This window comes from Oncorhynchus tshawytscha, linkage group LG28 (assembly GCF_018296145.1).
Source record: "Oncorhynchus tshawytscha isolate Ot180627B linkage group LG28, Otsh_v2.0, whole genome shotgun sequence".
Lineage (NCBI taxonomy): Eukaryota > Metazoa > Chordata > Actinopteri > Salmoniformes > Salmonidae > Oncorhynchus > Oncorhynchus tshawytscha.
The window spans coordinates 20,451,175-20,468,358 of NC_056456.1; the positions used below are offsets into that span (position 1 = coordinate 20,451,175).

At 41.0% G+C, this 17,184-nt stretch overlaps 1 protein-coding gene and 1 long non-coding RNA gene across 3 annotated transcripts in view; one reads left to right on the top strand and one right to left on the bottom strand.

The window, feature by feature from the left end:
• Positions 1 to 2,725: 2,725 nt before the first annotated feature.
• The window catches only part of LOC112226886 (E3 ubiquitin-protein ligase HECW1-like), a 40,734-nt gene continuing 26,275 nt past the window's right edge, over positions 2,726 to 17,184 (bottom strand). The window contains exons 18-28 of one of the 2 annotated variants that reach the window (XM_024391535.2): positions 17,065 to 17,148; positions 16,869 to 16,972; positions 16,595 to 16,709; positions 16,304 to 16,417; positions 15,971 to 16,123; positions 11,629 to 11,727; positions 9,872 to 10,001; positions 7,567 to 7,713; positions 7,187 to 7,301; positions 3,723 to 3,921; positions 2,726 to 3,551 (exon numbers count right to left, since the gene is read on the bottom strand). In XM_024391535.2, coding sequence (XP_024247303.1) covers positions 3,440 to 3,551; positions 3,723 to 3,921; positions 7,187 to 7,301; positions 7,567 to 7,713; positions 9,872 to 10,001; positions 11,629 to 11,727; positions 15,971 to 16,123; positions 16,304 to 16,417; positions 16,595 to 16,709; positions 16,869 to 16,972; positions 17,065 to 17,148 — 1,372 coding nt within the window. In that variant the 3' untranslated portion in view covers positions 2,726 to 3,439. Of the gene's footprint in view, positions 3,552 to 3,722; positions 3,922 to 7,186; positions 7,302 to 7,566; positions 7,714 to 9,871; positions 10,002 to 11,628; positions 11,728 to 15,970; positions 16,124 to 16,265; positions 16,418 to 16,594; positions 16,710 to 16,868; positions 16,973 to 17,064; positions 17,149 to 17,184 lie in introns of those variants that run through there. The other variant, XM_024391536.1, reaches the window with a different exon arrangement.
• On the top strand, positions 4,574 to 6,794 carry LOC121841194. Its single transcript, XR_006080208.1, has 3 exons — positions 4,574 to 4,856; positions 5,444 to 5,525; positions 5,597 to 6,794. It is a non-coding gene; the product is annotated as an uncharacterized LOC121841194 (long non-coding RNA).

Below are 17,184 nucleotides of genomic sequence, written 5' to 3' on the forward strand. Positions count from 1 at the left end.
GGGATTGACAGTGAAACATGTAGACCTGTGAGAGGGTTTCTGAGAACTAAAGAATGGTCATAAAACGTTCACTAGCAGCAAACAATCTCTTTAAGGAAAAATATAATGTAAGATTTTCAAAATAAGCAACAGATTGTATGAAAATGAAATTGCTTGTTCTTCGCCACAGGAAATGTGCATGGCATTAGACACATTTTCAACAGTAACTTAAAACATGCTGATACTTATACTGTACGTACTGAACAAAAACAGTGTGGACAAATAAGTTTAAAAAATACATGAATAACACCAATCTTGTACTGCATATGACATTTTATCATTTCAAAATGCTTTGACAATATTACATTTCCTGTATAAACTTGATCTTACAGCCTTCCAATTTCATAATAGCAACTATAAATGCACTCACTGTACATTTCAAAATCTCAATTGTCCAAGGAAAGTGAAAAGATTTTAACAATAACATAGGTCAAGTAAGTACAGTAGTAGTGTTCAATATCAGTTTCTGGTGTCTCTTCTAATATCAAACAACAATAACAATGAACATGAAGATAGCACATACACAATTATTCAATTGGTCTGCAATCAACTCAGTTATAGGCCTACTTATGCCTGACAGTGGCCTTTTGTCATATACAGTGTTTATGTTAAGGCATTTGCAGACCACAACAGCTGTCCTATCCTATAATGATAAAGTCGCTATAGGTTATGTGCATTAAATGACAACATGAGTGTAAATTAATAAAACAACCATGTCTGTCCTAAATGGATGTGGCATGGTAACCTAGAACTGACAAAAGACACACCAACATGACTTTAGTTTTAAGTCCATTACATTTTCATGTCACAGCATGTATGACTGTGGCCAAGGTTTGACATACAGGCATAGACTGAAACAAAATCAAACTCTGCTATAACACAAGTGTGGTAACAAGTCAACAGCATTGTAATCTACTGTTGTTGTTTTTTGTTCAGCCAGAACTATAGTGTATAATAATTGCAAGTAGTGTTACATTAAAAAATATAATAGATTTTTGTTCAAATAGTGGCATACATATATTTAAGGTGAACTTACTGTGTCAACTCCTCAGTAGTGCAACAAATATTCAGGAAGAATAAGATCCAGTACAATCTAAACAAAATAACTGCAATTTTACTTTAATTGTTCTCTCTTGGTTTGCCTCAGTGTTTGAATATACATTTACACAATGCAATATGTCCAGTTGTGTGTTCCATGCTTGAAAAAATTATATAAAAACCTGGAAAAATATTTAAACCCTTCCTTCCAAAATAATCTGTCTACCATGTACAATGAAACGCAACAATCTTGTGACAATGAAACATTCATAATATCCTGACTCAAGTGTGTTAAAACAAGAGATGACACACCTCATGTAAACATCAAATGCTTCTCAAGGTCAAGGGGGGGGGGAAATAAGTGTTGTTTTCACATGGAGCACATCGGTAAAAAATTCTGATCAGACGTTGTTTAAGGGGGTTTCTTCACCTTGCTTCACTCTAATTACCTATAGTAAAACTGGTTTGTGTTCGTTTCCCAATCAACTTCAAGGTTTACGTCAATTACACACGTGTTTTTAGCGATAAAACATCGTTTTGATTTAATTTAAAGTATAACAACTTCAATATCATTAGAATCCTCAAACAGTCGTTTTGCAATTGTGGTAGGATCTTGCAACACTATTGAATCTCTTCTGATACATCACAATGTTCATAAAATATTTTTTTTAAACTTAGGGCAATTAAGAACTTGAGAGATGTTGACCCAGTACTTTGCTGATGTCCTATCCTGGGATAATCCCAGTGGCAGCAGTATTTGAAGTGGAATTGCCTGTAACGGTTTTCTTGTGGTGAAGGAGAGGCGGACCAAAACGCAGCGTGGTTATATTGATTCATGTTTAATAAAAAAAGATAAACACGAACACTACAAAACAATAAACGTGGAAAACCAAAAACAGCCCTATCTGGTGCAAACACAGAGACAGGATCCACCATTCAGCCAGGATCTGCCGGAACTGCCAGTCAGCCAGGATCTGTCAGAACTGCCAGTCAGCCAGGATCTGTCGGATCCACCAGCCAGCCAGGATCTGCCAGATCCATCAACCTGCCTGAGCTTCCTCTCAGTCCTGAGCTTCCTCTCAGTCCTGAGCTTCCTCTCAGTCCTGAGCTTCCTCTCAGTCCTGTTCTTCCTCTCAGTCCTGTTCTTCCTCTCAGTCCTGAGCTTCCTCTCAGTCCTGAGCTTCCTCTCAGTCCTGAGCTTCCTCTCAGTCCTGAGCTTCCTCTCAGTCCTGAGCTTCCTCTCAGTCCTGAGCTTCCTCTCAGTCCTGAGCTTCCCCTCAGTCCTGAGCTTCCTCAGTCGTGAGGCACCCCTCAGTCCAGGTGGGCCCTTTGTTGGGGTTAGTAGGCCAGGGTCGGCGGCACGTTCTGACCTTTATTTCCGACCTTTATTTCCTTTGTTTTGTCATTATTTAGTATGGTCAGGGCGTGAGTTGAGGTGGGCAGTCTGTTTGTTTTTCTATGATTTGGGTATTTCTATGTTTCGGCCTAGTATGGTTCTCAATCAGAGGCAAGTGTCATTAGTTGTCTCTGATTGAGAATCATACTTAGGTAGCCTGGGTTTCACTGTGTGTTGGTGGGTGATTGTTCCTGTCTCTGTGTTTGCACCAGATAGGACTGTTTTGGGTTTTCACGTTTCTTGTTTTTGTTAGTTTGTTCATGTGAAGTTCTTTATTAAACATGAATCAAAATAACCACGCTGCGCTTTGGTCCGCCTCTCTTTCCCCAGAAGAAAACCGTTACATTGCCAAAGTTAGAACACAACGTCATGAGATAATGTTGGTTGTAGTGGTTCACGTGACGGTATTTGAGGCATTTCTCTCCCTCTGATAATACAAGTTGAGGCATTTCTTCTAGTGATAATGTTGGTTGTGGTTGGTGATGTGACAATGTTTGCTGAGGCTGTTGGTGCAAGGTGCACTGTGAGAGAGGGACTAGACTATTCATTGGCGTGTGTGATGTGTTGAGTCAAGGCCCTGAGTGCTGTTATAGGCTGAGCAAATAAGAGCTATTGCACACAGCTTGGTGCCTTAATGCAAACAAAGGTACATTGTTACATGTGAGTAATGCATGTGGTGGTGCTTGGCTTTTCCTTTTGCTTGTATACTGTACATAAGATTGTTAAAAAAGAGAAATGTACAGTCCTCTGGCTGTTGTATTGAAATGTACAGTATAAAGGGAGTGTTGTGTAGAGTTCACAGTCCTGAGGCACAGGATCCTATTTAAGTTCTTGATTGCTTCGCAAATGGCACCCTATTCCCTTCATAATGCAGTACTTTTGACCAGAGCTCTATGGTCCCTGGTCAAAGGTAATGCACTATATAGGGAATAAGGTGCAATTTGGGATGCACAACTTCTCTCTCCTTCACTCAAGGCCAAAAGTGCTGGTTTCCTCCACAGCGATCAGCAGTTTCTCATAGAGCATGGTGTAGGAGGGGTATGGTGGGAGATCCAGCCGGTTGAAGCATGTGTGTGCCCTGGAAGATATAGACCATGCATCAGAGCAGACAACCAATTCAACAAATACTATGCAGGGGTTTGGAGGATAACAGCATAGGACAGTCTGAATCAATAACTGTAATAGCAGGAGGCAATGGTAGAAATGATTGTCTAGGTCCACTCTACTTTGGGTAGAGAGCTTATATTACCTTGGAAGAGCAGTAATCTTGCCCCACTTCTCGATACAGAAGCGTCGCAGGCCGTTACTGCCCCGTAGCGCAGTGAAGCCCTCGTAGGGAACACTGGAGGTGCCAGTCACAAACTGCAGCAGACGCAGCCTCTGCTCATTGTTGAAGCGCTCCACGGCCCCCCAGAACCACCGGATCACTATGTGGCTGTCATGGTAGCCTGCGATGCAGAAGGACAATAGGGCATGCCAAAGACTGGGTACAGGTGGTAGTTTGGTCCCATATCAGATGTGATGTGCGGTAGCCAACTCCTTTATTGTTGACATGCCGTAGAAGAGTTGGCTACAGCACATACAGTAAAGAAACCAGTCAACAGGGATGATGGTTCAACAAGGGATTGTGGTGTCCCTTAGAAAGAAAAAAAAACATGTCAAATATGGCTGGGAATTGCCAGGGACCTCACAATACAATCTAATCATGATACTTAGGTGCGGAAACAATATTTAAATAAAACATCTCCCTCTTTCCTTCAATTTTCCCTATCTTTGGTTATGTTACCCTGGCCATTGCTTTTGCAGCCTTTTTTCCAATTGCAAGTTTTTGGCACATTCATTCCAGCAACATAGCTGCAACCAATGATTATTGGCTATTGAAAGGCTTTGAAGCCACTGGTTGATCATACTGGCTATAGCCACGGGAAGTAGGGGAGCTGAGGGTTAACAATAAAAATATAATATACAAATGACTAAAAACAATTGTGCACTAGGCCTTTATTACTCCCGTAGGAGCAGAGAGAAATACTTGTCAGCAGAGCAGGGGAAAAAATACCTCCCCATCTAACAATTGAATGTGCCCTTTACATCACATGGGCAGTGGCCGATTGGCCGTCGGGAGCCCGGGACATTTCCCGGTGGCCTGAGGGTCGTTTTGGCCTGCCGTGAATAGTCAACTTGACCAGCGACAATATAGCAAGCAGGAATGAGTTGACTGAGAATCCACGCATCAGGCGTGACTCTCACTCTCTCGCTGCAGTGTCCCCGCGCCAAAAATTACATCAGGTCTCTCCGCGACGCACATAGCAACCGTCTACATGCTTCTCTACGGATAGCATTTTAGACAAGTCCCACGGCGAAATGGACGGTCAGAAAAGGAAAGGTGGAGCAGAAAAAGAGAAAGGCCCTTGCCACAGATGCTGCAAAATAAGCGACAAAAACACTAGCTAAAACTGACACACACACACACTACACTCAGCATGGCTAACTAAGTAGCCTAACTAATAATACTGACACAACGGCCGGTAGGCTAAACAGTTTGCACGTCTTACGTCTTCGTGGAGGAATTATATCATAGCAATGAGGGCAACATAGCGATCATAATGTCATTGAAGGCAATATGTTTCAACTAGTAAAACATAGTAAACCTAGACTATGGACTTGCCAGCATTCCGTCATGATTTACGCCACATAAGCGAGGGAAACTGCACATACACTGAACAGTGAAACAGGCTACAGTAATGTAACCATGATACATCCATGAACGTAACACAGTAGCCTGTGTGACACAATACAGGCAATGACAAAGATCATTAGCGCCATTAGTACCAGCATGACTACTTACTACAATAATATACAGCTCTGGGAAAAATTTAAGAGACCACTCTTAATTTTTCCCAGAGCTGTATTAATGTAGCCTACTGATACACTAATGATAGTGAGTATGATACGAGTATTTTCTTTGCAAAGGTGAGGAAGGAAGCAGCAGCACTAGAGGTGCAACTGGAGATGGTGGTCAGTTCAGAGTCAGACTCTGAGCAGGAACTTTCAGGTACAACTGAAGAGCACAAACCTAAACATGTAGGCTATGATTGTAGATTAATATGTGCTTTATTTCACCAGGTGAGTTGGCAGAAGACGAGCCCATTGCTAATGCAGACATGGATTACAAAATCAAGATCCACAATGTGGTACTGGACACTGTTGAAGAAAGTATCCACTGCTGTTATGCAGCAAATACAGTGCTGTGTGCAGATGTCTCCTGCATGAATCCTGAAGCATTTTCCTGAGATCAGAGAAGAGGGCCTTCCAAAGATGGCCATCAAGGAGCTCAGCAAATTCTTATTGGAATTTGATGAACATGCCACTGTATTGAAGGCTGAACTGATCAGCCTTGCACAACAGCGGGGAAGACTGAAACAGTCAGCATTGGAGGAGTACAACACCAGGACTGCCGCCGCCAGTGATGAATCAGGGGAAGGCTTTGAGGACCCTGATGAAAGTGTGGAGTTGGTGAGCAGAATTTGTTCCACATGTAAAAACTGCCCGTTACACTGCTATCTTTTCCTGTCTCTACAATCTGCTCACGGATGCGTATCACATAATCTGGTTTGGGCTACAAGTTCCTCCTCACCCTATCCATCACTCAGGTGGCTAGTGAGAGGACCTTCTCCACCCTGAAATTTGTGAAGAACTGCCTAAGAACCTCCCTCACTCAAGAAAACCTTGAAGCGTTCCTTTTGATGGCAACAGAGAAGGAGATTCTTATGGGACTTGACAAAGATGACATCATTGACAAGATGGCAGAGAGCAGTGAGTTATTATATTACTTACTGGTTACTCTGAAGTAGCTATGCTATGACTCTTCCTTAACAGGCTGACAAGGGTGAAAGAAAATTTGCTGTGAGTTAAAGCTTTTGTACAGAGGCATGTTTTTTTGGACTTTTGTATAATACTTGCAGTTATGTAGCCAATGTTCAATTTCATTGACTCGGTGTATAGACGTTTATTTTTGTGCTGTTTGCTTTATGGACACCAGTGAGTGCACATTGTAATCTACATTTTCTTGTAGAGAAATGCTTTTTCGACTTTTGTATTATAATGACTTACATTGTTGTAGCTTATGTTCAAGTTCAGTGAATGTGTGTGTGTAAAGTTTTGATATGCTTGAATATAAAGATAATCACTTGAGCTAACTCTGTGTATCTCATCCTCTTTTTAAAAAGTGTAGGCTCATTGTTTTGTGTGTCTAGCCTTGTACATTTGAATGTGCTACAATATGATTGGTGTATTCCTAGTGAGTTTTTGAGGGTGCTCCAATAGCCATAGCATACCTTGAAAACTCAGTGTTCAGATAGGCTACTTGTTGGTCAGTCCCAAATGTTTGTATTTTCTAATGTGGATAACTTCTTTCCAGATGAACATAGTGGCCAAATGTAACTAGTTTGGTACCCGTTACATCAACAAATAGGGTTAGCCTACAAAATTAGCGGTCTGGTGGTTTGCGTGAACAGGGTGGCCTGGGATAGAGTCAAATTCCCGGCCTGAATTATTGTTTCAGTCCGCCCCTGCACATGGGTGCCATGGTAGTGGATACATTGCCTTTAAAAACATGTTGGTACACACGTTAACCGTAGTCCTAGACTAAAACACATGTTTGTAGATTCTCCATTAGGTAATGTTCAGTAATGTGCTCCGTTGAAGTCTGCTCACCTCCTCTATACTCTGTGTTGTTCCTCCAGTCATTGAGATCTATCTCAGCTGTCCCAGCGATGACCAGCTCCAACTCTCTGGCATCAAACACTGACACCAGCCGGGAATCCACCACCTTGAGAAATATATCCGAAACATAGAACAATTAAAAACGATGTAGGAGTGTACATATTTAGACACATTGCTCCTGTCATTCACTTGGTGACTTCATTTGATAGTCATGGTCTATTGCATTCTAAGAAACTTGAATAAATCATATTTGAAGTGCAAAGTGAAAGCCCTCTGAAAGCATAGACAGGCTGGAATTATTTTTTTTGTTGACATATTGGGGAAAATCATGCCATGGCCAGTGACTGTTGCCCTGAGAGTGTTTACTGTACCTCATAGAAGCCCCTGACCAGTGCCTCTGTCTGTTTGACCACTCCTCTCTCCACCCTCCATTTCACCATGCGGTCAATGTACTCCTTCTTATTCTTCTCTGTCACATTAATGTTGGCCCCTCCAGACTTCAGCTCTCTCTCTGTTACCTACCCGCAAATAGAGCAATATCCATGTTACAATACAGACATACCTTACAATGAAAAAGTCCCAATGAAAGTACACTACATGACCAAATGTATGTGGACACCTGCTTGTCGAACATCTCATTCCAAAATCATAGGCATTACTATGGAGTTGGTCCCCCCTTTGCTACTATAACAGCCTCCACTCTTCTGAGAAGGCTTTCCACGAGACTTTGATAAACTTGGATTTTTCGGCAGGGATATACAGTTGAAATTTACATACACTTCGGTTGGAGTCATTAAATCTCGTTTTTCAACCACTCCACAAATTTCTTGTGAACAAACTATAGTTGTGGCAAGTCAGTTAGGACATCTACTTTGTGCATGACACAAGTAATTTTTCCAACAATTGTTTACAGACAGATTATTTCACTCTATCACAATTCCAGTGGGTCAGAAGTTTACATACTAAGTTGACTGTGCCTTTAAACAGCTTGGAAAATTCCAGAAAATTATGTCATGGCTTTAGAAGCTTCTGATAGGCTAAATGACGTCATTTGAGTCAATTGGAGGTGTGCCTGTGTATGTATTTCAATGCCTACCTTCAAACTCAGTGCCTCTTTGCTTGACGTTAAAAGAAATCAGAAAATAAAAAGAAATCAGCCAAGACCTCAGAAGAAAAAGATTGTAGACCTCCACAATTCTGGTTCATACTTGGGAGCAATTTCCAAATGCCTGAAGGTACCATGTTCATCTGTACAAACAATAGTACACAACTATAAACACCATGGGACCATGCAGCCGTCATGCCGCTCAGGAAGGAGACGCGTTCTGTCTCCTAGAGATGAATGTACTTTGGTGCAAAAAGTGCAAGTCAATCCCAGAACAACAGCAAAGGACTTTGTGAAGATTCTGGCGGAAACTGGTACAAAAGTATCTATGTCCACAGTCAAACGAGTCCTATATTGACGTAACCTGAAAGGCCGCTCAGCAAGGAAGAAGCCACTGCTCCAAACCGCCATAAAAAACCCAGACAGTTTGCAACTGCACATGGGGACAAAGATTGTACTTTTTTAAGAAATGTCCTCTGTTCCGATGACACAAAAATAGAACTGTTTGGCCATAATGACCATCGTTATGTTTGGAGGAAAAAGGGGGAGGCTTGCAAGCCTAAGAACACCATCCCAACTGTGAAGCACGGGGGTGGCAGCATCATGTTGTGGGGGTGCTTTGCTGCAGGAGGGGCTGGTGCACTTCACAAAATATATGGCATCATGAGGCAGGAAAATTGTGGACATATTGAAGCAACATCTCAAGACATCAGTCAGGAAGTTAGAGCTTGGTCGCAAATGGGTCTTCCAAATGGACAATGACCCCAAGTATACTTCCAAAGTTGTAGCAAAATGGCTTAAAGAGAACAACATCAAGGTATTGGAGTGGCCATCACAAAGCCCTGACCTCAACCCTATAGAAAATGTGTGGGCAGAACTGAAAAAGCGTGTGTGAGCAAGGAGACCTACAAACCGGGCTCTGTTACACCAGCTTTGTCAGGAGGAATGGGCCCAACTTATTCACCCAATTTCACCCAACTTATTGTGGGAAGCTTGTAGAAGGCTAACCAAAACGTTTGCCCCATGTTAAACAATTTAAAGGCAATGCTACCAAATACTAATTGAGTGTATGTAAACTTCTGACCCACTGGGAATGTGATGAAAGAAATAAAAGCTGAAATAAATCACTCTCTCTAATATTATGCTGACATTTCACATTCTTAAAATAAATCGATTTTTATACACCTGTCAGCAACGGGTGTGGCGGAAATAGCTGAATCAACTAATTTGAAGTAGTGTCCACATACTTATATATATATCTCTATTAGTGTATATACTGAAAGATATACACTGATCTAGAGGATAATTTCGTAGTAAAATAACATCTTATACTTTAGCTTGCTTTGTGTTTATGTTTAGACACTACGCATTTCTTATCATTGAGGACACCACCGGAGGTTGCTGAGGGGAGGACGGCTCATAATCATAGCTTGAACGGAGCGAATGGAATGGCATCAAACACATGGAAACCATGTTTGATGTATTTAATACCATTCCGCTTCAGCCATTACGACAAGCCCGTCCTCCCCAATTAAGGTGCCACCAACCTCCTGTGGAGGACACACACATACCTGTCCGAAGACTTCCTCATTCACAGTGAAGGTAAGGTCCAGCATGTCTGTGATGTCATTGTCTTTCATCCACTGTAGACTCTGATGGAACTCCTCGTCTAGGTATTCCAGATCACTCAGGTCAGTGGCTCTGCACAGGTAAACACATTTATCTCACACATGAACTGCTTTGGGATTCGCTATGTATTACTGCACAAAGCAACCCACTGCCTTAAAGTCAATCAAGGGGAGTAACTCCCTCACTAGCCCGAGGTGCATTTTATTTGTGTTTAATTGTAAAAAATGCTGATTGTGTCTGTTGTAGCCCATTATCATCCTATCTGGGGAGACTTGTCATTAGTGCTCATGCTAGTAAGTCACTCAATCTGGGTTAGACTGTGTTAAGCCTCAAACTTCTTTGGACATTTATGCCAGACTGCACACTAATCCAATATGGATAATTTTTCTTTGTTGTTAACTTCACTAGGGTAGGGGGCAGCATGCCCAAAGCGTGCCCAAATTAAACTGCCTGCTACTCAGGCCCAAAAGATAGGATATGCATATGATTAGTAGATTTGGATAGAAAAGACTCTAAAGTTTCCAAAACTGTTAAAATAATGTCTGAGTATAACAGAACTGATATGGCGAAAACCCAAGGAAAATCCAACCAGAAGGTACTACATCAGCCATGCGCCATACATCAGCCATGCGCCCTGATCGGGAACGCACCTTTCTTGTTTCTCCTTTCCTATTGACGAAGCTTTTGTCCTGTTGAAATATTATTGATTATTTATGACAAAAACAACCGGAGGATTGATTTTAAACATCGTTTGGCATGTTTCTATTAACTTTTTATTGTACTTAAAAAAAATATATATATTCTGGAATTAGTGCATGCACCTTTTACTGGCTTACTGGACAAAACATGTGAACAAAAAGGAGGTATTTGGTCATAAAGAGGGACATTATTGAACAAAACAAACATTTATTGTCTAACATGGAGACCTGGGAGTGCCACCAGATGAAGGTCATCAAAGGTAAGTGATTACTTTTAATGCTATTTCTGACTTTTGTGACACTCTCCTTGGCTGGAAAATGGCTGTATGAGTTTCTGTGGCTAAGTGCAGACCTAACATAATCGCAAAGTGTGCTTTCGCCGTAAAGCGTTTTTGAAATCTGACACCGGTTGTATTAAGGAGAAGTTTATCTATATTGCATAGCTTAGCAATGTTTATGATGAGTATTTCTGTAATTTGATGTGGCTCTCTACACTTTCACTGGATGTTTGTTTGAGACTACGCATTTCTGACCATAACGTGCCAATGTAAACTGAGATTTTTGTATATAAATATGTAACATGAAGTCCTATGAGTGTCATCTGATGAAGATCATCAAAGGTTAGTGATTAACTTTACCTCTATTTCTGCTTTTTGTGACTCCTCTCTTTGGCTGGAAAAATGGCGGTGTTTTTCTGACTAGGTACTGACCTAATATAATCATTTGGTGTGCTTTCGTCGTAAAGCTTTTTTGAAATCGGACACTGTGGTGGGATTAACAACAAGTTTATATTTAAAATGGTGTAAAATAATTGTATGTTTGAGGAATTTTAATTATGGGATTTCTGTTGATTTGAATTTGGCGCCCTGCAATTTCACTGGCTGTTGGCGAGGTGGGACGCTAGCGTCCTACGTGTACCAGAGAGTAACATGACGTGGCAGAGAAATGTTTTCTGTACAGAAGAATTGTAAATGCCAATGTCGAGAGACAGAGACACTCACAGTCTGAGGAGAGCCTTGTAGAAGGGCCGCGTGAAGAAGGCATCCAGGAGATACTGGTGGATCAACACCAGTCCCAAAATACGCCCACTAAACCGGAACCTGCACACAAACACACACAGACAGGTCTCACACACAACTTCAAAATCTTCAATATAGAAATGCCACCAAAAATAATTTACAGAAACTCATTACAAATAAAGTCAATGATTCACCAAATTACATTTTTGAAAGAAGCAATGTTTTTTTAAGCATATGTTTTCTTTTCATTCTCCTCCATTTACACTGAATGATGTTAACGGTCAGGATATATTTCCTAATAGTAATGTGAAATTAACACATTTACAGAAAGACCTGTGTGAAGGACAACTTACAGAAGAAGAACTTTGAGGCAATTAAAAAATTGCAGTCTGAAAAAACACCAGGGCTTGATGGTATACCAGCAGAGGTATATCAGACCTTTTTTGATGTACTCAAATATCCATTATTAGCATGTTTTAATTACTCCTATAAAAATGGTAGACTTTCAGGTACTCAACAATGACGGATTTCATTACTACTAAAACGGGACCCAGGTGGTAAGTATAAAGATCTAGTCCATTTTAAAAAACTGGAGGCCTCTTACACTTCAATGTTGTGATGTGAAAATCCTGGCAAAATGCATAGCACATACAATAAAAAATGTTTTACCAGATATTGTTAATCCTGATCAGACAGGTTTTCTACATGGATGATATATTGGAGATAATATACAAAAATTACTTGAAACAATTGAACATTATGAAACATCAAAGATACCAGGCATGGTCTTCAGAGCAGATTTTGAAAAGGCGTTTGATAAAGTATGATTAGAATTTATATAAATGCCTGTATTACTTTAATTTTGGTGAATCTCTTATATAATGGGTTAAAGATATGTACAGCCACCCCAGATGTAAAATAGTAAATAATGGTTGCTTTTCAGAAAAGTATTGAGCATTTAAGAGGAGTAAAACAAGGCTGCCCGTTGTTTCCATATCTATTTATTATGGCCATTGAAATATTAGCTATTACAATTAGATCGAAGAAGAACATCAAGGGGTTAAAAATCCAGGACATAAAAACAAATGTCAATGTATGCCGACGACTCAAGTTGTTTTCTTAAGTCCGCAATCTTGATCTCTGCACAGTCTCATGGAAGATCTTAATCACTTTTCTAGTCTCCTTGGACTAAAACCTAATTATGACAAGTGTACCATATTACGTATTGGATCATTAAAAAAGTATTTACACTACCTTGTAGGTTACCAATAAAATGGGCAGATGGTGAAGTAGACATACTTGGTATTCACATCTCAAAAAAGATAAAAGAACTGACAAATCAAATTCAATAGAAAGTTAGCAAAAATAGATAAGATTCTGTAACCATGGAGAGGTAAATACTTGTATATTTAAAAATCCCATTGATTAACTCTTTGGTCCTATCACAGCCTACTCCAGACGACTCGTTTTTTAAATCATATGAGCAAAAAATATTTAATTTTCTTTGGAATGCTAAGCCAGACAAACGTGCATATTTAACTTGTTTGCCTGCCATATATTAAAGATACAAATTATCAGAAAGGAATTGGCATAAATAACAAAATATATGCTAGTTTCATTTGAGGAGCAAAAAGTTGCATAATAAATGAGAAGAGATTTTCGATGTACCAATTCCATGGCACATGGTTTATGAACTGGTACAAAAAACAACACTTGATTCAACATTAAAGTTTTTCAATGTAAATTATTATACAAAAGTCTTGCCAAAAACACAATGCTATATATATGGGGCATACAACTAACTATCTCAGCTCTGTAGATTGTTGCTGTGAAGAGACCAAATCAGTAGATCATTTATTCTGTAGCATATTTCTGGTCACAGATTAAGGAATGGTTAAAAAATCACAACATTCACTTATAATGAACCTTACAAATAGCAGTGTTGGGTGATTTGGAAAGCCAAATAATAATACTCGTAGGAAAGGTTTTCATTTTTAGCTCACAATCTGTGGATACTATATGATTTTAGAAAGGTTCAAAATGTATGTAAAACATCATAGCACAATTGAAAAATATATGGCACATGGAAACCAAACGAGGGTGATCTATGGTGATAGATGGGATGGGCTGTGAGTAGCTGAGGGGTGGGATTAAAGAGCTGAGGTCTATGGTGATAGATGGGATGGGCTGTGAGTAGCTGAGGGGTGGGATTAAAGAGCTGAGGTCTATGGTGATAGATGGGATGGGCTGAGAGTAGCTGAAGGGTGGGATTAAAGAGCTTATGTTTAGTAATGTACTGTTATGTGACTGCTTATTATAAAAGTACTATGTATGTATGTAATGTATAATGTATGTATGTATAGTGGGGAGAACGAGTATTTGATACACTGCGGATTTTGCAGGTTTTCCCACTTACAAAGCATGTAGAGGTCTGTCATTTTTATCATAGGTACACTTCAACTGTGAGAGACGGAATCTAAAACAAAAATACAGAAAATCACATGGTATGATTTTTAAGTAATTAATTTGCATTTTATTGCATTACATAAGTATTTGATCACCTACCAACCAGTAAGAATTCCGGCTCTCACAGACCTGAGGAGCCCTCCTGTTCTCCACTCATTACCTGTATTAACTGCACCTGTTTGAACTCGTTACCTGTATAAAAGACACCTGTCCACACACTCAATCAAACAGACTCCAACCTCTCCACAATGGCCAAGACCAGACAGCTGTGTAAGGACATCAGGGACAAAATTGTAGACCTGCACAAGGCTGGGATGGGCTACAGGACAATAGGCAAGCAGCTTGGTGAGAAGGCAACAACTGTTGGCGCAATTATTAGAAAATGGAAGATGTTCAAGATGACTGTCAATCACCCTCGGTCTGGGGCTCCATATAAGATCTCACCTCGTGGGGCATCAATGATCATGAGGAAGGTGAGGGATCAGCCCAGAACTACACGGCAGGACCTGGTCAATGACCTGAAGAGAGCTGGGACCACAGTCTCAAAGAAAACCATTAGTAACACACTACGCCGTCATGGATTAAAATCCTGCAGCGCATGCAAGGTCCCCCTGTTCAAGCCAGCGCACGTTCAGGCCCGTCTGAATTTTGCCAATGACCATCTGGATGATCCAGAGGAGGAATGGGAGAAGGTCATGTGGTCTGATGAGACAAAAATAGAGCTTTCTGGTCTAAACTCCACTCGCTGTGTTTGGAGGAAGAAGGATGAGTACAACCCCAAGAACACCATCCCAACCGTGAAGCATGAATGTGGAAACATCATTCTCTGGGGATGTTTTTCTGCAAAGGGGACAGGACGACTGCACCGTATTGAGGGGAGGATGGATGGGGCCATGTATCGCGAGATCTTGGCCAACAATCTCCTTCCCTCAGTAAGAGCATTGAAGATGGGTCATGGCTGGGTCTTCCAGCATGACAACGACCCAAAACACACAGCCAGGGCAACTAAGGAGTGGCTCCATAAGAAGCATCTCAAGGTCCTGGAGTGGCCTAGCCAGTCTCCAGACCTGAACCCAATAGAAAATCTTTGGCGGGAGCTGAAAGTCCGTATTGCCCAGCGACAGCCCCGAAACCTGAAGGATCTGGAGAAGGTCTGTATGGAGGAGTGGGCCAAAATCCCTGCTGCAGTGTGTGCAAACCTGGTCAAGAACTACAGGACACGTATGATCTCTGTAATTGCAAACAAAGGTTTCTGTACCAAATATTAGGTTCTGCTTTTCTGATGTATCAAATACTTACAGTATGTCATGCAATAAAATGCAGATGAATTACTTAAAAATTATACAATGTGATTTTTCTGGATTTTTGTTTTAGATTCCGTCTCTCACAGTTGAAGTGTACCTATGATAAAAATTACAGACCTACATGCTTTGTAAGTAGGAAACACTGCCGATTTTGCAGGTTATCAAATACTTGTTCTCATGGATGGATGGATGGATGGATGGCAGAAAAGCTGTAAAAAACACAAGATATGTGTCTGAAGAGGGGAGTTGGTGGATGGGTCAATATAAAATAAACTACAAATCCAATTAGTGTTTAGATCTCTTGACATGAGATTTCTATTAAACCCATTTATTTTTCCTCCAAACAAGAACAAGCCCAGGGTCATGATCATTAGGACATGGAAAACATTTGAAAATGCTCTGCAACGGAAAACAATTAAGAGTGTTTCTTATTATAGACAAGGTAGTCCCTCCTGGTTTGTCAGTTTTCTTCCCTTTGGGGCCTAATGAACACACCCCAGGTTTTATGAGTTTGAAGGAAGCTTAAACACAGGACAAGCAGATGCCCTCCTCACCATTCCAGATGGTTCTCTACGAAGGCGGACATGGGGCTGATCTGGACGGTGTATGTGTCGTTGGCTGAGTACTCAAACAGGCCATAGTAGGGGTTGAACAGCTCCTGAGACAGCAGGAAGAAGAACTCTCTGGATGGCCCACTGTAGTCCAGCCTGATGGTGTGGGAAAAGAAGAGACCTGAGTTATGTCAGTAGCAGACCAATAAAACAAACATTCGTTAACCTCTATCGCCCAAAAATGAGCAGTTTGTTCTTTAAAAGACGAGAGGGGGTTCCTTCTTGACACGTCCATTACTTTTTCATGTGTTCAGGTAAATAGAAGCTTTGGTGTACCCCTCCTCTCCTATGAAGGTGATGTAGAGCTTATTCCTCTGTAGTTCCTTGCGTGAGTAGGCCATGACCTGGTTAAAGGTACCCTCCAACAGGTGGTCTCTCCGGACGATAAGCCTGGAACACAACAACATCATAGGATGCTCAGCAACACAGACATGGATATACAGTATAGTGCTAATTTGCATACACAACACTACTGTTTCTTAGAAACAGTAGGGTTCTATTCTGTAAGTGTATTTGAAAAAGGTGTGCGTAATCATGTTAATGGACATTTTAGACTGCTTTCCTTACTTGATCTTTCCTGGGCCCTGGCCATAGCCTTTAGCCTCCAGTTTCCTGTAGAAGTTGCGTAGTTTGGCCTCAAAGTCTCTCCGGTACGGGGCAGGCGCTCTCGCTCTCGACATTCCTGTTGACAAGCACATTCAACTCCGTGACATGCAGTCCTCCAATGACATGAGACATGGATATAACACAAGTATAACCATATGTGACATGGTTTTTGACCAATTCTTGTGAATACATTTTCAACCCACTACGGCTCCGTTTGCCATTAGTGCCAAACCACCTGGAGAGTTCTGTGGTGAAGACCCTGGTGAACAACGCGGAGAGAAGCTGAAGCCAGGATGGAAGGAGGGCTGAACATAGGACATGATCTCCTCTTCAAACAAGCTGTAGGGACATTCAACAAGTGACAAACATGGAAATAATGACAATACTACAATGGAAACATTCAGGGGGTAATATTAACAGTTGCCACCAACCTCAACAGTATCACCAGGTCTGCATCACATGCTAGTTTCTCCAGTCTTTGGGTGCCCTCTGTTCTGATGTAGTGGATCTTTTCCCTGCAAGCACACATGACACAGACATTATAAACATAC